Below are 12928 nucleotides of genomic sequence, written 5' to 3' on the forward strand. Positions count from 1 at the left end.
AATATTTGCCGAATGGGATATTGCGATATATTCAGCTCACGAGCCATAGCTTTTTTTCTGGAAAATTCGGCGTTTGTACGCTTGTAAACAATATAATGACCTGTCACTGGAATAAATTTAACAGCTGTCGGGCGAGTGGCTTAGAAATGACAGTCTGAAGTTGGTTGCAGTTTTTTTCATCTCGGCGTTATTTTTAAACATATTAATAATAGAATATATGAACAGAAAGAAACTAGCACCATTGTATGGCATGGCTATAACTCAAAAAAAAAAAAAAAACTTAAGGGAAAAATAAGATTTTTGCATTCTTGTTATATATTTTATTCTTATATAAATATTTTATACAAATATATTATAACATGATCATCTTCATTAGTATAGATATGGATTACAACATAATTTCTCTTTAATCTAGGCGAAAAAAGACATACAAACCATTTGAAACCGCTACAATCGACATTAATCAAACCTCTTTCGAGCTGACAGGTCTTAGTAGTTTCTCTGACTATGAAGTCTACGTCACAGCACATACAGTCGAAGAGTCGGAACCCAGCAGATCAGTTTTTATACAAACATTAATCGGAAGTATGCATTGAATTGAAACTTTGTTTGAAATGGATTTATTAGTTTATTGTTTTACAGTTCCATCCAGCCCCCGAAATATCAGTATTTCGGACTACGAGCCCGTTATCCATTGGGAACAGCCCGATGTGCCATCTGGTCAACATGTATTCTATGTTGTGGCGTTGATACATCGCTATACTGAAAATGAGTCTGTTTATGAACGTGTTTCGGTCGTAAGGGGACGCAGTTGCCGGTTCCAAGTGCCAGAGTGCACGTCATCTAAAATGTCTTACGCCCTGGAAGTGCGAGCCGTCAATGTCGGCAAACAAAACGAAATTGATAGGGAAATAAAATCAATGAACAAAGACGTAATATTAGCTGGGGCCAAAATTGATCCAAGCTTTTGTAAGCCAGACAGTGAAAAGGAGAATTACAATTATGAGTTGCTGGTCGAGGGAGACACAAGGTCATACTTTGCGTCTCCCTGGATAGATGCTCGGCACTCGTATTACTGCTCGCCCGACACAAAGGCTTCGCTATATGCAGTAGCCTTTGTTATTTTAATTGCTTTTGCAACTTACCTTTGTTATTGGGTACGCAACAAATACTACAAAATGAAAAATATTAAGGTTATTTTACCAGAGGGTCTAGTGGATCAAGAGTCCAATTACAAATTGGCCGGAAGTACCCTTCCCAAAAACTGCGCTCTGGATCCAGGTGCAAAGAAAGAATTTCACTCGGATATTTCGCGTAGTAATGATTGTCTCGTTGCATTCGAGCACAAGGACAACCTCAACTTAATTTCAAATTTCCATAATCGGTCACCAAATCCCTTGTCATCGCTCTCATCGTCGAGCAGTTCAAAGGATCATCACAACGATGACAACATGGGCGAGCATCCATCCCTTGAAACCACAAACGAAGAACTAAGCTCTAATTCAAGTGCTAGTTCGCATTCCAATTTGAACTATCATAGTCATCATCAAATACCAAAACTGTCAGAGATTGATAGCAAAAATACAACATTGGACGTTGCCTCAGTGGAACAACTGCAAGATGAAATGAATAGCGACGAGATCGAATATAATGACGAAGACATTGAGCCCACCTTAAACAATAGTGGTTATGTAACGCACAACACCCAGCTGTTGGCTTCTCTTCTGAATACAGCGGAAAGACCAGTTCCACCATCATTTCACACACCATTTCCAGCCATGACCACCGACGGTTACATTCAGCCGAGTGCTGCAAAACAATTGGTAAGTTTCATAGTATCATTTGTTTAACACACCACAATTCACATTTTTTGGCTCATAAAAAGCACTGTTTAAGAATTGTATCAATTTCCTTTTTTAAATCGCTACAGCAGCGACTTTGTCTTTTTTATGGTAGCGGTTGTAGCGATTTATACGTATCATTGTTTATTTTCATCACTGTTGGACAACAAGGCTGCTTTGAAAAAATATATGTTAGTTTATCAGAATTGTGATTTGACTTCTTCAAATTTCAAATCACAATTATGTATTTTAATAGCAAACTTATTGAAGAGATTGGCTTACTGGCCGACCTTATATAGGCCTTGAAATGAAATAATATATAGGAATAAAATAAATGAGTTTGGAAATAAACTGAGAAACGTAGGTACATGTGTGGTCTAGATTTGTTCTTTAAGGGAAGAATTTTTGATTAAGTCCTAGTTTGTTTTATGCTAAAGCCGTTTTAAAAAAGATTAAAATATTTCCAAATAAATTAGTTGAATTCTTAAATATTTATGATTTTTTCCTCTTTCTAACGATTGATTATTTCCGTTGTTTATTTTTTTTTTTGCAATTTTCCATAGTGTTTTTGGTTTAAGTCAATAGAGATTTGTGGTGTTTTTTATCAACTTATCTGTAGCGATTTTTACGACGGAACAGTTATGATTTTCAATTTGCAAAAAAAAATTGGTTAAAAAACTTATTTTTTTAAAAAATTCTTTTTACAGTTTCAACCTCAAATACATCATCCACCTCCACCAACATCACAAAATGGTTACACATGCATAGAAGCACTTAGCAAGATGACCACTATGCCTGACAATGGAACGGTACAAAATGTGACGTCGCCCACCAACACTGCATTGCCGCATTCGCAGAATTTTCCAACAAACAGTGGGCCAGCACAAACATCACCAGTCATCACAGATCTGGAGGACATAGACCTTCGTAGCAAAGACATACGCTCGCCAAATGCAGCAACTGCAGGAACAGCGGTTCTCCAACAACCAAATAATAACAACAATACCATTTACGGTTATGTAACACAACAACAATTGGCGAACTTTGGCACCAACGTTGCACTGGCGAAGGAATTAAATACTTAATTTCATTGGACACAATGTCCTACTACGGTCCAAGTCATAGGTCATGCTCCTCGCTAGGATAGGAGCAAGTAATGAATGTGCGTTTTTGCATAGGCAACAACTTATCTAACTTCTCGAATTTGAAATTCATTGTGCTAGTTACCTGTCGATTCAAGACAATTTGTTGTTATTATTAAATTGACTGTTTAAACAATTGTTGTTTCATCCTATTATCCTTAGATATAATATTTAAACAAAAATTCATATTGACTTTTTTAGGTGTTATCCCAGAATAAGAAAAGTCCTTCGACGCATGATACAATCAGTTACAAGGAATGCCTAGTAATCACCTGCTGAATACAAGGTGTACTTCTGTTGGAACACATACGTAGTTTTTGTATGTGAATGTATTGTTTCGAATAATATGGGAATTTAATTTTAATGTTTATACCCTACAACACTATGTGTTGGGGGTATTATAAGTTTGATTGGGCCAGAATTTATGTAACACCTCGAAATATTGGTTTCCCATATAGGAAAGTATATATGGATCTTCCTAGCTCGCCGAGCTGAGTCGATCTAGCTATGTATGTCCGTCCGTCCGTCTGTCCGTCTGTCCATGTTAATTTGTAATCACTCTACAGGTCGCAATTATGGTCCGATCTTCACGAAATTTAGAATGGAGGTGGGGTTAGGGTCAGAATAGAAGCCTATTTCTTTTGGAGATGATCGCTAAATGTTTAGGGGTTGAAATGGACCAAATACTGAAAAAATATCGGATTTTGCAATAGCTATACAGGTCGCAATTATAGACCAATCGACGCTAGAATTTAGGGCGGGTAAGAAGCCTACCAATTTCGGTGGTCATCGGATAATATTTAGCGGGTAAAATAGACCATATCTTTTGTGTTGAAAAAATTCAACATTTTTCATTAAACCGGGAATATTTTAAATCCCGGCGAAATCACGAAGCCATGACAAGGTTACTTCTGACCTTTACATTGATGTTAACATCCATCAAATCGGATATATTGCAAAATATGTGCGATATATATGTCTATCAAAGAAGATATGCTTGAAAGATCTCTTATATGTCGAGAACGGCTGAACTGATTTCGACAGTTCTCATTAATTCAGAATGGCCTCTTGGCAGGAAACATAAAACGTCTAAAAAATCGCATAAAAATATCTTTCTAAAGATGAAAATATTGATTTTGTAAAATTTTCTCATATTTTTTCAATTTTGTCATATTTTTGGCATATTTTCATTTTGAATTAAACATTTGGTAATATTTCTACAGCTAACAAAACTAAGTAGTTAGGATATCAGGATATCATATACAGATCGCATTTATGACCAGATCCTTACGAAATTTTGCGTGGGTATAAGATGAAGGTCAGAATTGAAGCCTATTCTTTTTTGGAGATGATCGCAATATATCTAGGGGTTGAAATGGACCAAAAAACTGCAAAATTGTCAGCAGGTAGTAATTATCTCCCGATCCTCACGCAAATTTGAATTGGGGTTACCGGACATTGCAAAAGCCAAGCAGTTTTGGATGGCCATCCAAAAATATTCAATGTGCGAAATAGTTTGCCAACTTTTGTAGACAAAATACGAAAATGTCCATTCCAGTGTCTTTGTAGAATTCACAAATACAGGAAAGAAGCACTTCTGACTATTTCGTTAACGCTGATTTCGTGGAAGAATATAGTCAAATGTCTGTATCTCATATAGATGCGTTTCAGTCAAAAACCAATAATAAATATTAATCTTTTGCCACTTCTGAGAGATTATAGGTCTTTGGGAAATATTGGTTCCAGATCTAAGAAGACCATTTACGTACAACATCTACCAATAAATTGGAAATGAGGAAATTCGTTTAAGTTGCAATTAATCGAAAATTAGAGGACGAAACCTGATGGTTTCTTTTTTATTTGTCACAATATTTTGTGGAATTCTTTCGAGTATCTCGCCTATATAAACTGTATGGTTTATTATAGTGTTGTAGGGTATTCAACGGTCGGCCCCGCTCGACTGTAGCCTTTGCTTACTTGTTTTAAGATCTATTCAGTTTAAAATTCGTTTTTTTTTTTGGAAATACTTGTTTTAGTTTTGAAATATAACAATATTACGAACCCGTTATTGTGAAAATCCCCTGATGTTCCCTTCGTTTTCGTGATTTTGCCCTAAATTAAAAAAGTGTCATATAAACAAAATAAATTGTTACTTTTGTTGTGAGGATTGTTGGGATTAGCATGACTCTGTTTTCAACCTGTCCTATTTTGTATATGCTTGTATCATGCTTCGATCCATTTGTGGCCAACATATACATATATTTTTTGATTAATAAGTAAATATTGTGTACATAACATAGAAATATATCGTATTAAGGATAGGGCACTATATTTTATATGATGTATTTATTTTTCATTGATTCTCACAAATAAATTTTCGGAGCACACATACACCCACACACACACACCTTAAGCAGTCAATATCTAGTTCGATACTCATCACAACTTTGCCATTAATGTTAATTGTTAAAATATTTTACGACACAATATAATTGTGCTCAATATACAAAAATTATACAAAATACATATATCTATATATACAACCATGAAAATATGCACATAGGATTTATTTATAGTTAGATTTACACACACACGTACAATATTTTAAGACAATTCTTTTAAAAACTCGATATACATGGGTTAGCAGTGACATAGACCATTGGCCAAGGTGGACCTGGGGCAAGAGCAAGTGTGCCGTTTAGAGTCTGCCAGGGGACCATAAAGCCAAGCCCTTGATAGGGTAAATATCGCTGCATAACTTCAGCCTCACGAAAATATAGGCAAATTGAATGCCGCTCGTAATAATGATTTCTAAATTCAAAAAGTTCACATCTTCGAAACTATTGGCGTATATCTCGTCGGTGCAGGTGATTTATCATGACATATTTTGTGCATTTTCACCTATTCCGGATGCTTTGACATGGCATTTTCGTTTCTGCGACATATTTGAAATAAATAAGAAAAAGAGGATCTTTAAAGTCACTATATTAGTACTGATGACAGACAAATGCCTCGGTATCAAAGAAATTACAAAAAAAAAAAAATGGCCAAATTAGTTGTTTTTTTACAATTGATTGAAATATAAACCAATTTAATTCAATGCGTTAAACTAACAACGTAAATAAGGAAATGTGAAGGAGTCGAGATGTTTTCGATGAGAAGTTCAGTTGTTTCAATAAATATGAGAAATTATGACATCACATGGAACCACTTTCATTAAATTTAGCAGGGTCTTTTATAAGTGTTGATCAATGTCTTTTTTGTGCCACTCAACTTAAAATAATAAAGATATAAATATTTTTTTTTAGTTACTGTGAAAGCTATTAAACAAAGTATTTATATACATATAGAAGAGCATGGGGAACAGTTGCCAAATATCTTTTGTTTTAAAAAAATATTGTTGCAGTTTTTAGCATTTAAAAAATTGTTCACCCTGCAAATGTGTAAGATGGAACACAATTCAGTTTTTAAAACTACACTACTTTTACTGATGCTCACAAGGGTGGGCACTGTGAAGTCAAATTACAAGGGCTGGTATGCCGTAATATATTGATCAACCAAAATTTTTAAAGTGCGTTAAGGATTGGCTGGAATATTGATTCTGAAAATGTTCTTTTATGTTTCTCTACCTATTTTTATAGGTGTTCGTGCACAGTTTCTAGCGAAAAATTGCAACTGCAAATTCATTAGAAGAGATTCAAGGCTGAGAGATTGTTATTTTATTAAAAAAGCCAATTACAAGCTCAACGAATGAACATTTCGCTGAAGTTTTGAAAAAGAAATCGATTATTATTATTCCAATAAATACGGCAAATACATAATTTAAGATATAAAAATCTACCATTGTAAATTGCAAAAAGACTTAATATACACATGTATTTTATTTGATACAAAACAAACAATATACTCTTGTAAATAATAATATTATCCTCCAATACCGGCTGACTTTCAAAATGTGTCAAACAAAGTCTGTCTCCGACTGTACAACTAAACAACAATATCTCTAAAACCAACATTTATTTGGTGCTAAAACCGTTCATTGTTTTAAGTTCGTCAACATAAAATACAAAGCTACAAGGACTACGCGATTTATTTCTTAATAGGCGTTTTCAGATGGTATACCTTGCATTTTGTGTAATTCAACATAATGGTCCTGACATTTTGAAATCAGCCACTTACCCATAATTATTTTCCGTGTGCATAATATACGACGCTGAAAAACTTATTTATGGAAATACATACACACCTAAATACCTATTTATGTTATTGAAATTAAAGAATTTTATAAATAAAATTTTAAATTTTACAAATAAACAAAATGGAATTTTAACATACTGTATAATGTTTTTTGACTACATTTTGATTCGAAACGCAGATGTTGCCGACAAGTTTTTCTAGTGGTAAGTACAGGTGTTGTTTACTACCTCAGCGACTGCATAAGTATGAATGCTATAAAGACCCGCTTGATAGGCTTTATGATCTAGGCGCTCTCTTAGATCATACATGATCAAATGAAGACGATTATCGGGAGATGGTCTGAGCCAAGAGAAATGACGGGTTCCCAAATCACGTCATTTATCAGACCGGGTGACACAATGGTTAAATCTGGCGAACTGTGACACTATCTTCTTATTCGGGTGGGGGCATCCTCGTTTACCGTGCAAAATGTGAAGCAGTCAATATGCTCTGTCAACGCTGATCCCTTCTGGTCATTACCTAGGACGGAATGCCACAACTCATGGTGGGCATTGAAATCCCCTAGTACTAGGCGGTAATTGCCTTGCCTCGGCAGTTCCACACTTGACTGCTACCCACATACATTCCATGTATGAGTCACTAGAGACCAGCTCAAGCGAACAGGAACGCTAATCCCCCACTTCCACTTCTGGTGCGATCTTTCCTCAATACGTTGTAACCATTTCAACGTTGTAAGCTACAATTTTCATTGAGCTTGGTTTCCTGCACCGCTGCGATCTTAACATTCCTCCGATTCATAAAATCCACTATCTCATCAATTTTACCTCGGAGTCCCTTGCAATTGAATTGCAAGAATGATGCACTGTCCGGAATTTGAACAGCAACATGTGGCGTTAGGTGCTGCGGTGAAGGTTGCTGTTCTGGAGACTGCGGGGGAGTCCTATACTCCGACGACGACTCAGAAGTTGACGACGAGGTCGTGGGCTCACTGGGAACTATGTTGGTACAGCACGATGCAACATCGCTCTAGTCTCGCAACCGGGTTAAACCGGAACAATTCCTAAAATGCACCCATCCTCCGCATCTATTACATCGCACCGAGACTGGTCTGTGGTGGATGATGTTTTGGCAAGGCGTGCAGAACCATGGTCCGGGGTTTTCCTCAATCCTGGCACGGACCAAAAGAATCCGGAGCAAGCATTCCGGGATGTGCTGCTCCCAATAAAGAAAAATAAACAAACACGAACATGTATACAGCTGAATTAGAGCCTGACTAAGGCAACGGTTTTTAAAATCAATGATTAGAAGAAACGTACACAGCCAGTTTTGCCATTGAATTGAAATACTCAACAGTTTGGATCACATGGAAAATCAGGCATTAAATTTGTTCATTTTTCGCGCTTTTAAACCCTATTAAAAATTTTCAAATAATAAACTTGTTGCATATAATTTTGAATAATTCTGAACCTATGTCCACGGTTTAGGTCTGTAACTCCACCATACTCATGTTAGATCCAACAAAGTATATATATTCTTTATCAGCGTAAAATTCTAGGTCAATTTAGCGATGTCCGTCTGTCTGTTGTAATCATGCTATCTTGGAACGATTTGAGCTGAAAGGCTCAACTTTTGCACACATGTGTATTTTGCCAGTAGGCAAGTTGAGTTCATAAATGGGCCCTGTTGGTTCAAGTATTCGTGCATATAACGGTACCAATATTTTGATGATTTTAGCGACATTATTTAATTTAATTTGTGTCCCCTGCACAACAAGACAAAGACTTATAAATTACAGTACATAGTACATATCCGGCTCAATTCTGATGTATATAGGGTTTGAATTGAAATTGTTAAGTTACGTTTAAATTAAGTTAAAAAGTTTACACCACAAAAGGTTACAAAAAGTTAAAAAAAATGAAAAAACAGTATTTTACTATAATATTATGAAGATGGAAATGCGTTGCTGATGCCCAGTAAGTGATGTGGAAGAGCATTCCAAAGACGTATGGTGTCGATATAAAGCTGTCACTCCGGGACCAGACTACGTCGTCTCAGTGGCATTTTAGTCCTTCCTCTGCTGGATCTAGCAAATTTTAATCTTTGAAAGATGTATTTAGGTTTTTGGTTAATGATGATTTTGTGTAGACATTGTCATGACTTCATGTTAAGAATAGAACTCAAACCACAGAGGGGAATTGTGTATTGTGAGACAAGTTGCGACCTTCGCAAGCTAAAGACGTATCGAATGATGCTGTTAAAAGCTACTTCCAATTTTCGTAAACTCATTGCATCACAATGTGCAAAAAGTTCGCAACCATAAAGCAATCTACGAACCAGAATGGCTTTAGCAAGAAGCAAACGTACATTAAGTGGCATAAGTACGCAACTTTCCAAAAGTCTGAATATTACTATTTTACACTGGAAACTATTTGTACCCTTTCGTTGTTGACAAATATGTTAATGTTTTGCAATCTTTTTTATGGATTATAATACATTTAGATTTTTCGGGGTTTAACAACAAGGCGCTTGCCGTGGCTCATTTGAATTGACTGAATAATATCCGTAAAATGACTACTTAGATAAATGAGTATGATTGAGTAGGCTTGATCACACTTAGTGTAGATACAATCATGGTACAATAAGGAGGTAGAGCAGCTTCATAAAACTACAGAAATACAGCCCTGAGGCTATGCCCGCTTCCTATCAGAATTATTCAAAATTATGGACAACAAGTTGTTTTTATTTATTTGATATTTTTTTGTTAATTTCTAAAGCGAGTCAAATAGCATGAAAAGTGAATAAAATGCCTGGATGTTCTTTCAAGAATATGATCCTAAGTGTTCAATCTTTCAATTTCATGGCAAATCCGGTTGATATCATTAATGCGCGCCCCGCAATCTAAGTTTCTTCCAATCATTGATTTTGAAAATATTTTGTATTTATTTTTCAAAACAACAAATACATACACAAAATTGGCAGAAGTCGGGCACACTTAGAATAAAATTGTAATCAGCTGGGAGTTCTACCTAACCCCCCATCCATTGCAGCTGAAGAACGTCGGCTGCCTAGGCAAACCAGGGTAGTTTTGGCCCAACTACGTTCAGGATGGTGCAGCCGTCTCAATTCGTATTGGACACGAATTGATGAGGATGTGCGGAACGCCTGCCCAGCGTGCGATACAGGCCCGCACAACACGCTGCACTTGTTTAATTGTCCAGCCAAACCTACCCAACTCCGTCCAGAGGATTTATGGCTACAGCCCATAAAGGTAGCAGAATTCCTAAACCTGGACATTGAGGAAGAACCGGGATAGTCAGAAAAACAACGGAACATGTAAAACGGCTACAACAACCTAACCTTTTCATTGTACCATGGATACAATCAATCTCAATGGGTCAGTTAGGTGTAACGTGTTTATTCGAGTTGCTCAAGCGAAATGAAAAAGTTGTGAGCAAACTTGAATTGATCGAAGCTCTGTGTTCCCACGAGTGATTTGTTTACGAACTTACATGTAATAAACAGGCAATTTTTGACGTATTTCTAAAAATCAAAATCGTTATTTTTAATAAAGAAACACGTCAACGATATTATTTAAGTGAGAAGAGAAAGTCAACCGAATGGTTTGGCTGTTGATTTAATTCTTAGTATCCGGCTCGAAGGACCAAATGTTTAACCGAAAAGAGAAAGTCAACCGAATGGTTTAGCTGTTGATTCAATTCTCGATTCGGCTCGAAGAATCAAATGTAGGGGGCGCTTTGCTAGGGTGTTATTTAAATTCTGATTTTATTTCAAAAATATTTTTCTTAAGTGCTACAAAAACTTATCTAACTTAACCTAATCACAGCCACACAATTATTCTTATCTATTATTAGATTTAAAAGGAAACACTACATGGCTGCGAGTCCCTACGTTCAAGTGATCTTGGCTACCACTGGCGCACCGATATCTGTGTGAGTCGGTGTACGTTATGACCTTTATTACCCTACACATTATCGTATGCGACAGCGCACAAGAACACTGAATTGTACACATGTGATGGACCACTTGGAAACTGACAATTTTGAAATATTTATTTTTATAACCTCCACCATACTATGGAGGGTATATTAATTTTGTCATTCCGTTTGTAACTCCTCGAAATACTCGTGTCACGTCTTCGTATAGCCCCCATATAACGGTACCCTCTATATTCGGTATTTTGATGATTTAAGCTACATTATAAACAGATTTTTCTTCAAGTTTCGCATTTAAATATTGTGTTAACTTATGACAAAAGTTGCCAATGCAGGTCCACGTCGTCATATAGGCATTCGGTATTTTTAATATTTTAACAGAATTTTTAAAGGATTTTTTTTTTGGAAATGGCCAAATATGTACCAAATGGTGGAGGGTATTAAAATTTCGGCCCGGTCGAACTTACAGCTTTTTTACTTGTTAATGGTTAGATTTTCCCAGCACCTCAGCCGCACTCAAAAGTATGTACAAAATATTTTGTACAGATATTTAATAAACAAAAACTGTTTAAATATATTTTATTTTACAATATTGGCCAAGACTTTCCACACAAAATTTGGACCTTTTCGTTTGCCAGTTTCTACTTGCAACGCCTTCGGTTGCACTATCACAATATTCTGCCCCAATTGGATTGAATAGTTGAGTAAATAATTACGCTAAGCGAACTCGATGGAAAGAAAACATTAACTCTTGTGATTGTTCATTCCAATTCGCGTGTTCGATCTACTCACGATGCTTGAACACATCATACGCTCGCAAGCACTCATGTTTGATTGTGAGTGAAGTGATTCAAACTGATACGATACGGAGACGATAACGACGAAAACAAACGACTGCATCAACAAAAATCATGTAAGAAACCGAGTATCGTTGCAGCCCTCTGATATGCACTCGACTGTGAACCAATTGTGTAGGATGATCATTGGAATACATGAAAAAAGTAAGGGCCTAATAATGGAACTTTGACGGACTACTTTATCCACTACCAGCGGTCGGAATATTTTTGTTCTGGAATATAGTGATTGTAAACGATTGGTGAGATAAGAAAAAAATAATTTTGTTGATAAGGCAGAAAAACCAAATATTTCCGGAGTTTAAAACACAGATTTTGATGATCTACTGTATCGAAATCTTCCGAGTGGTCAAAGAGAACCAGAAAACAAACCTTGTTGTCATCAACCTCATTTCTAATTGACTCCTAGACATATATTAAAGCAGTAATACAGCTGTGGTCTGTACGGAAACAAGACTATGCGTCAGTTAGCAGAGACTCACGATGGAGATAGTCAGTTATTTGTTTATGAAAAATTTTGGAGAGGTAACACAATATTGCAATGGGGCGATATTCGGGATTTGATTTATCAACAGGAACAATCTTGACATGTTTCCATACTGTTGGAAAAGCATTTGTGGTTATAATGTTATTGAAAAAAAGTTAGGTATGGTATTAAACTAGGAAGAAGAATCTTAAAAAATCTGGGATCTATTCCATTGGGCCAACAACGTTGGATTTAATTTTATCAAAACATTTTAGAATTTCCATCACTTTTAAGAGTTTTTTCACCGAAATTGTTTCATATAACGGTACCTCCCGATATTCGGTATATTGAAACATAATTCAACGGAATTGTTGAATTAAGATCCACAGGTCCACGTCTTCGTATAGCCCCCATACGGGTTTTTTTATTTATTTATTATTTTTTGAAAACTTTCAAGTTCTTTCCAAATGGTGGA

The 12928-nt window shown here is 36.0% G+C and overlaps 1 protein-coding gene across 2 annotated transcripts in view; it reads left to right on the forward strand.

Moving 5' to 3' along the window:
- The window catches only part of LOC131802584 (cytokine receptor-like), a 73970-nt gene extending 67354 nt beyond the window's left edge, over positions 1-6616 (forward strand). For both annotated transcript variants that reach the window (XM_059122914.1, XM_059122915.1), the window contains exons 12-14: positions 416-585; positions 643-1823; positions 2549-6616. In XM_059122914.1, coding sequence (XP_058978897.1) covers positions 416-585; positions 643-1823; positions 2549-2926 — 1729 coding nt within the window. In that variant the 3' untranslated portion in view covers positions 2927-6616. The remainder of the gene's footprint in view (positions 1-415; positions 586-642; positions 1824-2548) is intronic.
- The last annotated feature ends 6312 nt before the right edge of the window (positions 6617-12928 follow it).

The sequence above is a fragment of the Musca domestica genome, unplaced genomic scaffold (assembly GCF_030504385.1).
Source record: "Musca domestica strain aabys unplaced genomic scaffold, Musca_domestica.polishedcontigs.V.1.1 22, whole genome shotgun sequence".
Taxonomy (NCBI): Eukaryota; Metazoa; Arthropoda; class Insecta; order Diptera; family Muscidae; genus Musca; species Musca domestica.